At 38.5% G+C, this 17209-nt stretch overlaps 1 protein-coding gene across 3 annotated transcripts in view; it reads right to left on the bottom strand.

Moving 5' to 3' along the window:
* Positions 1 to 17209, bottom strand: part of SMARCC1 (SWI/SNF related BAF chromatin remodeling complex subunit C1) — a 187673-nt gene that overhangs the window by 123840 nt on the left and 46624 nt on the right. For all 3 annotated transcript variants that reach the window (XM_030845340.2, XM_070046656.1, XM_030845343.2), the window contains exons 7-8: positions 14973 to 15042; positions 11595 to 11670 (exon numbers count right to left, since the gene is read on the bottom strand). In XM_030845340.2, the coding sequence (XP_030701200.1) occupies positions 11595 to 11670; positions 14973 to 15042 (146 nt within the window). The remainder of the gene's footprint in view (positions 1 to 11594; positions 11671 to 14972; positions 15043 to 17209) is intronic.

Below are 17209 nucleotides of genomic sequence, written 5' to 3'. Positions count from 1 at the left end.
CAAATATAGCAAGAATTGGTATGCTTTTTTGGGGGGGGGCGGGGGGGAAGGGTCAGATACTAAATATTTTAGGCTTGCAAGCCATACGTTCTCTGTCTCTACTCAACTCTGCTGCTATAGTGTGCAATCAGCCACAGAAAATACATAAATGAATGGGTTTGGTGGTGATCTAATACAATTTTATATACAAAAACAGGTGGCTATAATTTGCCAACCCTTGTAAAAGGAAAAGTAGTTTTATCCACTGACACTCCATATATGAGGTTTAACAGAGAAAAAATTTTCCAAAAATATACATTAATTACTATATGATCATTCTGAGACGATCAATGAAATGTGAAGAAAATTATACAACTTAACTGAAAGAGATATAAAAGACCTAAATAAATTGGGAGATAGGGCTTCCCTGGTGGCGCAGTGGTTGGGAGTCCGCCTGCCGATGCAGGGGACAAGAGTTCGTGCCCCGGTCCGGGAGGATCCCACATGCCGCGGAGCGGCTGGGCCCGTGAGCCATGGCCGCTGAGCCTGTGCGTCCGGAGCCTGTGCTCCACAACGGGAGAGGCCACAACAGTGAGAGGCCCGCGTACCACAAAAAAAAAAAAATAAATAAAAAATAAATAAATAAATTGGGAGATAAATTGCCTCCACAAATTGAGAGGCTCAGTATTGTAAAGATGTCAGTTTTCTCCAAGTTGTTCTACAGATTAAATTTAATTCGAATCAAAATCCCAATGAGTTTGTTTAATATGGACCTTAACAAGCTGATTCTAAACTTTACACAAAACAGCAAAGACCCAAAAGACTCCTGAAGAAAAAAGTGGGAGTACTCAAGTCAAAACAAATAACTAATAAAACTTTATAATAGAGTCAAGAAACAAATCACGACATACATAAAAATTTACTTTTAACAGAAATGGCTTGGATCAGTGGGGAGAGAAATCCAGCTTTAATATTTTTCCACCTTGAAACTATAGCTGATCTAACACCATATGGGGAAATTTTTTTTTCCCCTACATTATAACATGTTTAAAAATTAATTCCAGGTAGATTAAAGATCTTTATATATTAAAGGCAAAACTAAAGAATTTTTAAAGATGATTTAAGAAAATGTCGTGATGACCTTGGGATAGAAAACAAAAAGATAAGCTACTAGGAAAACTATGTTTTTAATTTTTATTTTGTAATAAATTTATTTATTTGATTTTATTTTTTATTTTTGGCTGCGTTGGGTCTTCGTTGCTGCACATGGGGGCTTTCTCTAGTAGCGACAAGCGGGGGCTACTCTTAGTTGCGGTGCGCTGGTTTCTCATTACAGTGGCTTCTCTTGTTGCGGAGCACGGGCTCTAGGCACGTGAGCTTCAGTAGTTGTGGCACGTGGGCTCAGTAGTTGTCGCTGGCAGGCTCTAGAGAGCAGGCTCAGTAGTTGTGGCACACGGGGTTAGCTGCTCCGCAGTATGTGGGATCTTCCCAGACCAGGGCTCGAACCTGTGTCCCCTCCACTGGCAGGCGGATTCTTAACCACTGCACCACCAGGGAAGCCCAGAAAACCTATTTTTAACACAGGTAACTGATGATGTAACCACGCCTGTTAGTATGCAGAATATCTAAAGAACACCCACAAAGAAAAAGACAACGCAATGGAAAAAAAAAAGCAAAAGGTGGAAACGAGCACTTCATAGAGGAAGAAACACCAAAGGTCAAAGAATTCATGAAAAGATGGCAAAGCTATTTGGTAATAAGAGAAATACAAGTTAAAACCCTAAAGAAACACCACTTCACATCCAGTAGATAGGTAAATATCACTAAGTCAGAATACACCAAGCAGGCCTTCCCTGGTGGCACAGTGGTTGAGAATCCACCCGCCAGTGCAGGGGACACAGGTTCGATCCCTGGTCTGGGAAGATCCCACATGTTGTGGAGCAACTAAGCCCGTGCACCACAACTACTGAGCCTGTGCTCTAGAGCTCATGAGCCACAACTACTGAGCCTGTGTGCCGCAACTACTGAAGCCCGCACGCCTAGAGCCCATGCTCCACAACGAGAGAAGCCACAACAATGAGAAGCCTGTGCACTGCAATGAAGAGTAGCCCCCGCTCGCTGCAACTAGAGAAAGCCCGCACACAGCAACGAAGACCGAACACAGCCAAAAATAAATAAATAAAATAAATTGGAAAAAAAAAAAAGAATATACCAAGCACTGTCCATGATACAGAGCATCCAGAAAACTTATACACCCTTAGCAAAATAAATTTTTACAACCATCTGGAAACAATATGGCATTGTTTAGAAAAAGTGAATGTCTGCATTCCCTAAGATCCAGTAATTCCATTATGAACAAACACAAAAGATGTATGTTCAGGAAAATTCATAGTAGCATTTTTCATAGTACATTAAAGTAGAAACTACCACACCCACCCACATTACAATAGATATATTGTGACATATGCATACACGAGATTACTTGTACTGCTATATACTATAGATGAATGATGCTGAACAAAAAGGCAAGTCACGAAAAAATACAATATGATTACACTGATATTAAAGCTTTTTAAATGTAAAAACTAAAACAGGATTTGTGTAGTTTTGTGTGTGTGTGTGCGTGTGTGGTAAAACTGCATAAAAAAGACAAGCCAAACATTCAGAATAACGGTTAGCTCTGAGTGGGCAGGCCAACGGATGAACATGGAATGCTTCAATGGTAATGGTAATGTTCTTTTTTGAGAGTGGCAAGTACACAGGTGTTTTTTAAAACTGTGATCTGTTTTTATTATTCATATTTAATAAATGTTAATATCCACAATTTAACATTTTAAATTAAGTGCTAACTTTCTCATAGCAATCACATTTCCTCTAGAACAACAAAACAATACATAAGCATTGTTTTATACAATAATAGAGAAACTAAAATCCCAGTTCAAATTTTCTGACTAAAGACATGCTTAGTTAGCTCCTTTTCTCTAGGTTTCAGGGATAAGATCTTCAAGCATTAAAAAGTATTATACTAGGATTATATTCTCTTGAAGGTAAAATAAAAATGCAAGTTCAAGAAGAAAAATAAAGTATATAACACACTTGACTTTTAACGAAAAGCATATCCATTTATTCTTAAAATGGATAACAGTGAGCACAAATTGCAATTTAGATTTCATAGGATACATTAAGAAAAAGTATTTAAATATAATAAATTAATTTTAAAAAGATAACCAACAAGGACCTACTGTATAGCACAGGGAACTCTGCTCAATATTATGTGGCAGCCTGGATGGGAGGGGAGTCTGGGGGAGAATGGATACATGTATATATGTATGGTTAAGTCTCTTTGCTGTGCACCTGAAACTATCACAACATTGTTAATCGGCTATATTCCAATATAAACTAAAAAGTTAAAAAAAAATTTTTTAAATTTAGTTTGTAAATACAAACATAAAAGCAAAAAAATAAACAAACATGAAAGATTCCACATACTCAGTAACTATTTAAATATCTAGTGAATAATTTTATATGTTAACTAAACATAAAAGGAAGTAGGGGACTTCCCTGGTGGTCCAGTGGTTAAAAATCCACCTTCCAATGCAGGGAACGTGGGTTCAATCCCTGGTCAGGGAACTAAGATCCTACATGCTGCGGGGCAACTAACCCCATGCACTGCAACTACTGAGCACGTGAGCCACAACTAGATAGCCAGCAGGCTGCAACTACAGAACCCATGCTCTCTGGAGCTTGCGAGCCACAACTAGAGAGAAGCCCACATGTCGCAACAAAAGATCCCACATGTTGCAATACAGATGTCACATGCCACAACTAAGACCCGACACAGCCAAAAATAAGATAAATATATTGTTTTTAAAAGTAAATAGTTCCTAATTTTGCTTTCTTGGACATACATGATCAACAAAGTTTGAAAACCACTGATTTAAAGTATTTGTAATTGCTTTTATTGCAGGGTGGGCATTCTTTAGCTAATGTATTTTCCTTTAAAAGTCATTCTAGGGACTTCCCTGGTGACACATGGTTAAGAATCCGCTTGCCAATGCAGGGGACATGGGTTCTAGCCCTGGCCTGGGAAGATCCCACATGCCGCGGAGCAGCTAAGCCCGTGCACCACAACTACTGAGCCTGTGCCCTAGAGCCCACGAGCCACAACTACTGAGCCCATGTGCCACAACTACTGAAGCCTGCTCGCCTGGAGCCCGTGCTCCGCAACAAGAGAAGCCACTGCAATGAGAAGCATGCACCTGCAACGAAGAGTGGCCTCCGCTTGCCTCAACTAGAGAAAGCCCGCACGCAGCAACAAAGACCCAAGGCAGCCAAATAAATAAACAAATAATTTTTTTAAAAAAGTCATTCTATTTTCCTAAAAACAAGACAAAGAAATGCTACCAGTTTCCTCATTCCTTATAAGAATTTGTCATTCCAATAAACTATACCCAGGAATCAGGGGGAGAGTGTGTGTGAAAATCACAGAAACATCACACAAGGGAACAATTGTTGCACTGGCACTCTAAATGAGGATTCAGCACTTATTTGTAACCCATACATGGAGACACAAAAAGAATGGTTAAAAATTTTTCTGTAGTCTACACGTCAAGTAAAAAGTTTACTTCTAACAAAGAAAGGCCGGATTTTAGAAGTTAACATTTTCCGGACTTCCCCGGTGGCATGGCGGTTAAGAACCCACCTGCCAATGCAGGGGACACGGGTTCGAGGCCTGGTCTGGGAAGATCCCACATGCCGCGGAGCAACTAAGCCCGTGCGCCACAACTACTGAGCCCGCGTGCCACAACTACTGAGCCCGCAAGCCACAAATACTGAGGCTGTGTGCCTAGAGCCCATGCTCTGCAACAAGAGAAGCCATCTCAATAAGAAGCCCGCGCACCGCAACGAAGAGTAGCCCCTGCTCGCTTCAACTAGAGAAAGCCCGCATGCAGCAATGGAAACCCAACATAGCCAAAAAAATTAATTAATTTTAAAAAAAAAGAAAACAATGTCTCTATGTGTATAACTGGGTCCCTTTGCTGTACAGTAGAGATTGGCACAACACTGTAAATCAACTATACTTCAATTCAAAACTACAAAAAAAAACCCACCATAACTAAAGTAAAAAATACAACTAAATATTTGCAATATACTCTAAACATTTAAATAACTTTTATTACTCTAGGAGACAACAGAAAAAACTAACTGAAAAATGAGAAAAAAATTTTTTAAAAAAACCATTAAAGGGCTTCCCTGGTGGCGCAGTGGTTGAGAGTCCGCCTGCCGATGCAGGGGACACGGGTTCGTGCCCCGGTCCGGGAAGATCCCACATGCCGCAGAGCGGCTGGGCCTGTGAGCCATGGCCGCTGAGCCTGCGCGTCCGGAGCCTGTGCTCCGCAACGGGAGAGGCCACAACAGTGAGAGGCCCGCGTACCGCAAAAAAAAAAAAAAAAAAAAAAAAAAAACCATTAAAAAAGACCCTTGAAAATATAAAAAGATGTTCAACTTCACTTCACTCACAAAAAGAGATACCAAATTAAAATTAACATGGATACCATTTCTCACATATCAGGATTTGCAAAAATTCAAACGCTTGACGCCACTCTCTTGGTGAGGCCATGAGGGAAGAGGCACTCTGGCTTCACTGTTTACAAGAATTCAAAACCGTGCAGACTCCCATGGTAGAGGCACGAATCTAACAAAACTAAGTATTGTAATTTACTCCTCAACACAGCAACTCTAATTTTAGAAATTTACCTTGAGCATCCACCTTAAAGAAATAAGACAATGCATACGGCACAAGGTTATTTATCGCAGCTTTGTCTGTAATTCTAAAATAATGGCAACTATTCACATTTCCAAGTATAATGGAGCACTGTGAAGGTATGACCACCAAGAGTTTCCAGGAAAGATTAAGCAGAAAAGGCAAAGTATAAAAGAGGGAAATAAAAAAATATGCAAACACCTACATGTTTTGGCAAAAAGAAACACAGGAAGGATAAGCCAGAAAACAGTAAGTTTATTCTACAAGGAATGGGGAGATGGGAATAGAATGAACTCATGAGGAAGTATACATTTTTTGGAAGCATACATTTTTTGAAAGCACATTAGAATTCTACACATTCAAAATATAAAACTGGGGAGATCCCTGGTGGTCCAGTGGTAAAGAATCTGACTTACAGTGCAGGTGACGCGGGTTTGATCACTGGTCAGGAAACTAAGATCCCACATGTCGCGGGGCAACTAAGCCCGTATGCCACAACTACTGAGCTCATGCACCTCAACTAGAGCCCGCGTGCCACAAATTACAGAGTCCATGCGCTCTGGAACCCACACGCCACAACTACAGGGCCCACGTGCCTGTGTGCCACAACTAGAGAAGAGAAAACCCGCATGCCACTAGAGAGAAGCCCGCACACAACGAAGCGCCTGCGCTCCGCAATGGTGACCCTGCGTGTGGCAACTAAGACCTGACTCAGGCAAATAAATAATAAATAAATCTTAAAAAATAAATATATATAAAATTAAATCAGCTTGGATGGGAAGAGGGAGAGGAAACACCAAAACTGAAAACAAACTGAAAGAAATAAACCTTTAACAATACTTCAAATAAGTAAAAACCACACTGAAGGGAGGGGAAAAAACGTTCATCCAGGTAACTCACGAACACACTATTTGCCAATATATAATACAGCCTCAGTCTTGGTCAGGGCTAGGGGAGCAGGAGAACCACAAACATATCTTGAACTCTTTTAGTACTTTTGTTTATGATAGTGGCAGGGGCAAAGCAATTCTGAAACTAATTTGAACGTATTCATAAACGTGTTGATGCTGGGAGCCAAGATTCTTACTCTCAGAAGAAGAGACATATAAATATGGAGTAGAGGAGGGCAAAAAGGAACACTGTGGGGACAGATTAGAACTGGAGGTATCATTATGGCCTCATTATTTCTAAAATATATATATTATGTGTATATGCACATATATGTGTACTCAACTACTGTCTGCATTTGAATTTACAGATACATAATAGCTCTGAATAGAAAGGACCTAGAAGCAAAGATACTTCAGTAGCACTGAGCATACCTGTACCCAGATCTTGGTCTCTAATACCTTCTCCTACTGAAAGAAATGAGAGCGCCTCAGAGAAACACCTGATTCTAGGCATGAGGAATGGAAGGTACTAAATGAACCTGGAACATCCTACTACGCCCTAAAGGAGGTGCTCAAAAATGACAAGTGCTTGTCACAAGGATCACAAGCCAAGGACTTCCCTGGTGGTCAAGCGGTTAAAACTTCGCCTTACAATGCAGGGGGTGCGGGTTCAATCCCTGGTCGGGGAGCTAAGATCCCACATGCCTCATGGCCAAAAAAACCAAAACATAAAACAGAAGCAATACTGTAACAAATTCAATAAAGATTTTAAAAATGGTCCACATCAAAAAAATCTTAAAAAAAAAAACCAACAAGGATGACAAGCCAGCCTGAAGGGGCTCCCAGTGGCCAAATATGAAACAACTTCAGCACAAAATACTGAAGTAATGAATTATTGAGCACTGAAAAATTACAATTCCATGAATTCACACTGACAACAGACAAATAAATAAGTAAAAGAGGGAAAAGGAAGGGCTCTTGCTTACAGAACTCTGAAAGCCAACTGGTAAATGTGGAGGGAAGGGCTGGAGTGGAAAAGTATTGCTGTGTAATCATCAAAGAAAAGACTGGTTCAGGCAAGAATTCTAAGTGGATGCTAAACCTGGGTGACAGAGAGAGGATTTTGATGAGAAGGAGGATATCTCCATGGTCTAAAGAATCTTTCACAAATTGTTTATAAGTTGCAAATGGAGGGGAAAAGTAACCATACAGTGGAGCCATCACAGAACACCTTAACTGGGTGATTAAGATCACCAGTGAGGAGGGACTTCCCTGGTGGTCCAGTGGTTAAGACTCCATGCTCCCAATGTACAGGGCCTGGGTTCGATCCCTGGCCTGGGAACTAAATACCACATGCCGCAACTAAGAGTTCACATGCCACAACTAAAGGTCCCACATGACACAACGAAGATCCCACGTGCTGCAACTAAGGCCTGGCACAGCCAAATAAATAAATATATTTAAAAAAAAAAAAAAAAAAGATCACGGGCTTCCCTGGTGGCGCAGTGGTTGAGAGTCCGCCTGCCGATACAGGGGACACAGGTTTGTGCCCCGGTCAGGGAAGATCCCACATGCCGCAGAGCGGCTGGGCCCGTGAGCCTTGGCCGCTGGGCCTGGGCGTCCGGAGCCTGTGCTCCACAACGGGAGAGGCCACAGCAGTGGGAGGCCCACATACTGCAAAAAAAAAAAAAAAAAAAAAAAAAACTACAAACAATAAATGCTGGAGAGGATGTGGAGAAAAGGGAACCCTCCTACACGGTGGGTAGGAATGTAAATTGGTACAGCCACAGTACAGAACAGTATGGAGGTTCCTTAAAAAACCAGAAATAGAACTACCATATGATCTAGCAATCCCACTCCTGGGCATATATCCAGAGAAAACCATAATTTGAAAAGATGTATGTACCCCAATATTCATTGCAGCACTATTCACAACAGCCAGGACATGGAAGCAATGAAATGTTCATTGACGGAGAAATGGATAAAGAAGATGTGGTACATACATACAATGGAATACTACTCAGCCATAAAAAAGAATGAAATAATGCCATTCGCAGCAACATGGATGGATCTAGAGATTTTCATACTGAGTGAAGTAAGTCAGTGAGAAAGACAAACATATCATATGATATCACTTATATGTGGAATCTAAAAAAATGGTACAAATGAACCTATTCAGAAATAGTGTCACAGATACAGAAAACAAACTTATGGTTACCAAGGGGAAAGTGGGGGGATAAATTGGGAGATTGCTATTGACATATACACACTACTATATATAAAACAGAAAACTAATAAGAACCTACTGTATAGCACAGGGAACTTTACTCAATACTCCGTAATGGCCTATATGGGAACAGAGTCTAAAAAGAGTAGATATATGTCTATGTATAACTGATTCACTTTGCTGTACAGCAGAAACTAACACAACATTGTAAATCAACAATACTCCAATAAAAATTAAAAATTACTGGGTCAAGTGGCAACACTGGAATATGGATAGTAGACTAAAATATTGTGTCAATGTTAAATTTAATGAACTTGATTACTGTGCTTATGTATGAGAATTTCTTATCCTAGTAAACACACACTTATTGGAGTAAAGGCCCATTATATATGCATCTTTATCTCAAATGATTCAGAAAAAACATATTTATAAACAGATATAGACTATAAATGATAAATCAAAATGGGAGTGAAATGGTAACAGGCAAATCTAAATAAAGGGTATATAGGTATGCCATGTACTATTCTTTTTCTTGCAACTTTTCTGTAAGTTTGAAGTTATTTACAAATAAAGTGTTTAAAAAAAAAAGACTAATTTTGGTTAATCCCATTTTCCTCATATGGAATCTAAAGCTCAAAGGCTGTCTTTCTGAAAGTCACACAAATTAGAAATAGGTTGAACCAGGTCTAAAATCTAACATTTTGATCCAATTTAAGTGCTCCTTACATGATACAGAAGTCAACAAAGATCATGTAAAATCACCCATGGAAAGGAGCAGAGCTCCCTGTAAAAATACTGATTCCGGGACTGGGATGGGAAAATTACAAAGGAGTTTGGGGGGCTTCCCTGGTGGCGCAGTGGTTAAGAATCTGCCTACTAATGCAGGGGACACGGGTTCAAGCCGTGGTCTGGGAAGATCCCACATGCCGTGGAGCAACTAAGCCTGTGCAACACAACTACTGAGCCTGCGCTCTAGAGCCCGCGAGCCACAACTGCTGAAGCCCGTGCACCTGGAGCCCGAGGAGAAGCCCACACACTGCAACAAAAAGTAGCCCCCGCTCACCGCAACTAGACAAAGCCCGCGCGCAGCAACGAAGACCCAACGCAGCCAAATATAAACAAAAATTAAATAAATTAATTTAAAAAAAAAAAAGGAGTTTGGAACATCTTTTTGTGTCAGAAAGTAGGAGATATGCAAAAATGCATCAAATAATGCCAAAAGGTCACAGGAGGCGGCTTAAAGTCGTTCCCACTGGCCAAATTTAGATAATTCATCAAAATGAAGAATGGTAGTAATGTCACTGCTGTGTGAATGCATAGACCACAGACACACATAAAGGGAGAAGGGAAAGCTTGTCCCTGCTGCAAAATGCCAACTGCAAGCACAGATGGAATGGATAGAATTAGAAAAGCACCAGTAATAACTTAATTCAGTCACAGAAATTATTAATGGATGAGCAAACCTTCAGACACAAATTCAATGAAGAAAAGTATATTTGTGTAGTCTCAAAGTATTTCCCTATAAAATATTTTAAATGTCAATGAGAAAAATGGTAATGTTACAGTGGGAAAACCAGGCAGACAGTACCTTCACAAATGATCAAAGTATGAGCCATAATGGGAAAAATGGATAATATGAGGCTGCCAATATGATGCACTGAGAAGGACACAATATTAGTTATGGAGTACTGCAGCCAAAAATACATAGCCTGAATATAAGGAAATACATGAACTAAAATTCAGGGACATTCTAAAACAACAACTGACCTATATACTTCTAAAATGCCAGTGTCATAGAAGAAAAAAGAAGGGCTGAAAGTTCCAGATTAAAGTAGACTAAAGAAATGTGACAACTAAATGCAGTGTGTGATCCTGAACTGGATCCTGGATCAGGGGAAAAACTAAGTATAAAGCTTATTATATCAGTGGGACAACTGGTGAAGATGTAATATGGGCCCTGTATCAGGTAATAAATTATTTAAATAATTAACAACAGGGGGGACTTCTCTGGTGGTACAGTGGTTAAGACTCTGCACTCCCAATGCAGGGGGCCCAGTTTCAATGCCTGGTCAGGGAACTAGATCCCACACGCATGCTGCTAACTAAGAGTTTGCATTCCACAACTAAGAAGCTCACATGCCTCAACTAAGGAGCCCACAGGCCACAACTGAGGAGCCCACCTGCTGCAACTAAGGACCCCGAGTGCTGCAACTAAGGAGCCCACGAGCCACAACTAAGACCTGGTGCAACCAAATAAACATGAATATATAAATATTTTTTAAAGATAGTAACAACGGGAATCTGGAATAAGAGTATAAAACAGTACTTTGTTTTGTATTATTCCTGCACTTTCAAAATTATTTCCACGTTAAAAGTTGAAACCATTATAATAGAAATGATTCGTAAGAGAAGTCTGTATCATAATAAAAGCCACGAAGGCACTGCTTCCAGCCTTCCTAAATGACATCATCAACGATGTTCAACTCCACTCCTAACACTTTCAACTTTCTCAAACCACAATCTAACTTTCCTTTGGGGTCTCCTCAAACATCACTGCAGATATCTGATCTAAGACCTGGATAATGAGGTCTTCGACCATAGGTATCTCTTAATAGTATGACAAGAAAGGAAGAATCATCGTTCTGTATCTCTTTAAAACACTGCTGTTGAGAACAGCTAAGAAGGGCTATTAAGTTATGTAAGAATAAATTTTGTTTTAAAAAGGATCTTTCACCTTCCATGGCTTTTCTGGAATTGGTGGATCTTCAATTTCCACATCAACATCATTACTATGGACCCAAGTATCATAGCTGTAAAGAAAATGAAAAAAGGAAAAACAAATTAGAACCCAAATTCATTCACGGAAAAGACTTTGATCAAGAGGTAAAAATACATTTTAAAAATGCTATTAGGATCCAGTAATAACAAATTATCACATACTTTTGTCTCTAACACTCTGACAAGAAATCTCTTCTGCAGAGGTCTACAGTAACCTTCACGTCGTAAAACCCAAAGTTTAAAAGCCTCAGTCCACAGAATTTCAACATGTTGATCACTCCTCAAAGCATTTCCCTTATTTGTCCTCTAAGACAGTACTATCATCTGGCATTCCTTCTAGTCACAAGCCTCTCTCTTCAGTCTCCACTGCCAGTTTCTCCTCTCCTACCAAACCTCTTCAACACTGGAAGGCCCCAAGTTTCAGTTTTTGGAACAATCCTCTGACCTATTCATCCTCTTGATCATCATCTCATGCAGTTCTATGCCTTCAAACATATACTGATGACTTGAAATCTCATACCTGCCCTATTCTCTGAATTCTGCACTCATAAATTCAACTGCCAATTCCACATCTCTCATTACATGTCTAATAAAGCTTTCAAACCCAATATTGATACACTCAAAATTCAACATATAATGCCATCCCAACTCAAACAATATGATCTAGCCAATCATCCTCCTCTCAGGAAATGCCAATTCCACTTTTCCAGTTGTTCTGGCCAAAATACTTGCAAGATATCCTTGACTTCACTCTGAATTACATCCTATAATCAAACTATCAACAACTTCTACCACTTCCACCTTCAAAATATGTTTAGGATCTATATAACTTCCATGTTGACCCAAAGGCCCTGGGAGTCCATTTTTCACATAGCAACCAGAGCAATCCTTTAAAAAACTAAGTCCAACTGTTCAAAACCTTCCAGCTCCCACCGAACTCAGAGTTAAAAGTCAAAATCCGTACAGTGGTTTGCCAAGGCTTCATGATCTGGTCCTATGACCTCATCTCCTAGTACTCTCCCCTCACTCATGTTTTATTCGACCCACCTGGGCTTTAGTGGTACGCTTTGACTATCAGATGGTGGCCACATCATGCCCTTTACATATGCTCCTCATTACCCAGATATCCATCTAGCTCACTCCCTCCTATCTTCACATGTCTTTGCTCAATGGTTCTCTTATCAGTGAAATCCAGCTCACTGATATAAATCACTCCCCCTACTCCACAATTTTGAAATAAGCATAAAATTACCTACCAAATTAAAATTTTATCAATGCTCCTATACTGGCCAATAAATTATTATAAAGCTAAGTGATATCTAAATGAAATATAAGTATAGTAACAAGCATTGGCTTCCTTTAGCCACTTCTCAGAAGTCAGCTGAAAAGCATTTGGAACAAGTACAGCTCAACAGACCTATTAACAGCACTCTGGTAAGTTTTCTAGGAACATTTAAACATGAGTTGGAGAAAAAAAGTTCCTTTGCCAATTAATTAACTATTCCAGGTAAAGACTGCAATGGTGAGTAAAAAAAATTAAAAACCTTATATTCTTTAAGTCTTGACAAGAAAATGTTACAATAAGAAGTGAGGGCACAAACTATAGTTAAGAAAGTGAACTAACAAGGCCCCTTGAGAAGGCAGCACATGAGCCAGCCATTATAGTTTATTTGATACATAAACAAAAGGCTAGCAAACAAGCTAACATGTCTTATAACGTGTTACTATAAAATTCATCTCAATCCTATACTTTATGTAGTTTGTCATAAATTCGAGTTTCCACCGAAGTGTTTCAAAGGCAAGCTGAGTTCCTGTAATAGTTCCTATGATACTGAAAAGTTTGTTTTAATAGTGCCATGAATACCTAAAGCCTCGAAATAAGAAATGTTCTCTAGAAAGTATTTACTTAAATATTACTAATTAAAAAAAAATGTTAGTTCATGTAAAGTGGTCAATTATGGTTCAAAAAAGGTTGATAAGCAAGCTGACTTGATTTGGTTCTAATTAACTCAACTTGTATGAAAACTGTGAATATGTTCTTAAAAATTTGAAGATATCTAAAGACATATTTCTTCCTCAAAAAATATATTTATAAGTAAAATAAAGTCACTCAAATAGATTAACTTCAAAACAACACATAACCAGACATTATATGTCTCCTGATGAAGAACACACACCTATGCAAGTCTTGTTCCTTCCCTAAACTGAAATAGATTCTGATCAACTCCAGAGAATGGAGAAACATGTTCAAATACACCACAGTGATGCCATAAAAAATTCCACACTGTGGTAAACTCTGCAGGACAAACAACCTGGTTTCTTAAGTAATACACTGTAAGGCGGGGTGGGCTTCCCCACAGGGAGAACCTATAAACTGAAAAATACTTAAGAAACATATCAACTAATCACAAGATGTGTTTAAATTCTAATTCCAACAAATACCAATCTTATCAATCAATCAAATATATCATATGACAACAATGACTTGATATTTGACATTAAGGAATTCTGTTAATTTTTTTAGGTTTGACAGTGGTATTGTGCTTATTTTTTTTAATGAGTCCTTATCTTTCAGAAATACATACTGAAATATTTATTATTGAAATATTGAAATGATATGTTTGGGATTTGCTTCCAAAAATATGGTAGGGCTAGAAGTGGATGTGGATACAGATGAAAGAAGACTGGTCTGACATGAAAAACCCACAACGGAGAGTCTCTCCACTTGAAAATAGTGAAATGAACACTTAAACAGCTCTACCATAGGTTTAAGAAGATGAAGTACATGAAAGGTTATCCTTATTCCTAAATGCCCCCTATGCAGGCATAATTTTCATTAAACAATAACCACCATTCTCACTGATGTTTGTTCTTGTTTATAATATTCTTTATGCATATTTAGATACTGAAACACTGTATGAGTTATGATATATACTTCATTTTAGACATAACGTAACTTCATCCATAATAGAATGGCATAGGTATTTTAAAATAAATAAATAAAATAAAACTAACCAGTCATAAAATACCCAGAAGAAAAATTCATTTCTTAAAGGAAACAAATCTAAATTAGCAGTCTAATACCATACTGAAGGACTGTTTTGGCAAACACAGCAAACATATCAGTTTAAGATAAATAAAGCCTGTGACTTCACTGAACTCCATAACTTAATAAATAAGGAAGTCAGTAAGAGAATACTCAAAAGAAGTGAGTTCAATGACTGAAACAAATCAACAAAATTGTCGCTATTCAGAAAGCGAAACTATATATAAATAACTCTGGTTTGCACTGACAAAACTCTTTATACCAGATGTAAGGACATATCAACATTACCTGTCTGGGTAAAACCCCCAATGCACTAACACCTGCTTGTCTTTTCTCATCACAGGTCTCAACCACTCTTCTGAAAGGGAAAAAGAAAAAACTTTAGTCAATCTGACAAAACAAATGCATAAACCATTACTTAGACTTAACTTTTACCTAGAGTTTTTGGTTTGCTAGTAAGCTCCTCCCCAAAATCCTTCCTCCTAATTGAATGTTATCTGCCATACTAAGGGGAAGTTTTTCAGCTGTGTATTCAGACTTACTAGATTCTAGGCCTATTATCCACCGCTCTTGACAAAGCCAACTGTCTACTTCAGTATTTAAAATATTCTCCCCTCCCATCCACCTGCCTATTTGTCTCCAGATCCATCCAAATCAGTATCACTATATTCTTTACTGCCTCATTTCCCATACAGAACCTCTCCTCCCTTTTTCTGTGAAGCTCTGCAATTACTACACATCGTTCAAGGTGTAAGTCATGCTTCATCTCCTTGATGAAAGTTTTACCAACTATTCTTTTTCCTCCAGATCCACTTTCTCTGGTGTCCTATAGCACTTTATAGTGCTACATCAAAGGTTTTAACAGTAATACTATTTTTATTATTCTTTAATGACTTCCTATCTGTTAATATAGTCCTCCCAACAAGAGTGTAAACAATATGATCACATAATGTAGATATTTTGATTTCAAGTTTCCTTACCAAAGATAGGTGCAAATTTATATAATCACATGATTCTTGTTGATTTAATCACAGTTGAATCACATCTCCATTTCAGTACTTGGGATGATTCCTTTGGTAGTCTAAATTTAGCTTAGAAAACTTGTTTCTAGTACTAAAAGGGAAATGATGAGGTAAGCCCCTTGAACCTCACATAATAGCAAGATAGAAAAACTAAGTGAAATCAACCAAGTAAAATTGGCTTCTCATTGCCAATTTCAACATGAAATAGCCCCACCTTCACTGGCTAAAGCCATGAAGGCCACATGCCTATGCCCTTTTTTAAGTATCCAACTGCTCACCTTACTATCTTGAAAGAAATCAGGCCCTGTTCCTTAACCTGATATCCCAAGATGGCCAAGGAAAAAGTGAAAAGGCCAGTGGGCCTTTCAGAACTCGCTCTGTATAAATAAAATATACTGAGACTCTCTAGTAAGAGCTGTCTTTTACATAGAATACAAAATCTATCTCAAAGGTTGTGCAGCTTTAGGAGGTAAAGAAAAAAGAATATCTATCCTTTCTACAGCTGACTTTTATAAAGATTGTGACATTGACTGTCTTTGAAAATTTTCCCAGTAGCAGAAATAACTAAAAGTTAGAGATGTGAATTCACACTATTCCCGGAAATGACAATAAGTTACACAGAATCAGTATAAAAAAACTTAATTTTACAAGTACAATTTAGTCCAAACTCAGAATATATAAACAGCTCTTGCAACTAACAATAAAAAGACAAATAATCCAACAAAAAATAGGCAAAGGACCTGAATAGACATTTCTCCAAAGAAGATATACAAATGTCCAAAAAGCACATGCAAAGATACTTGGAATTCATTAACAATTAGAGAAACGCAAATCAAAATCACAAAGAGATACTGACACTCACTAGAAAGGCTAATATTAAAAACCAGGAAATAAAAAGTGTTGATGAGGATGTAGCAAAATTGGTATCTTCATACAATGCTGATGGGACTGTAAAATGGTACAACCACTTTGGGAAACAGGTTGGCAGTATCTCAAAATGTTTAACATAAGAGTTGCCAGTATGACTCAGCAATTCATTGTCTAGGTATAAACATAAGAGAATTGGAAACATAAGTCCACACAATAACTTGTACATAAACATAATGTCATTATTATTATAAATAAATGTCCATCAACTTTCCATTGGCTAAACAAAAGGTAGTATATTCATACAATGGAATGTTATTTGACCATAAAAGGAAATAACACACAGGAAGTGATGTCACCAAAGTGGCAAACAGGAAGGCTCAGACTTTGTTCCACCAGAGACGACTTAACAATATACTATCCAGAAAGCCCGGAAACCAATTAAGAAGTCGCACTACCCCAGGGAAGCTCAAAGTCGAGAACAGCTGCATTGAAACAGTAAGAAAAGTCATTTCATATCAACCACAATTACAATTCCCCCAAGCCAGCAGAGCTCAGCAGGATCACGAGGAAAAGCTCAGCTCTCAGCTTCTCCCTTGGGCTGAAAAGAAGAACGGATGTGTGTTCAACGTTCCT

Source organism: Globicephala melas, chromosome 11 (assembly GCF_963455315.2).
Source record: "Globicephala melas chromosome 11, mGloMel1.2, whole genome shotgun sequence".
Classification (NCBI taxonomy): domain Eukaryota; kingdom Metazoa; phylum Chordata; class Mammalia; order Artiodactyla; family Delphinidae; genus Globicephala; species Globicephala melas.
Note: the sequence above shows the minus strand (reverse complement) of the source record. Positions and strands in the feature narration are given on the sequence as shown.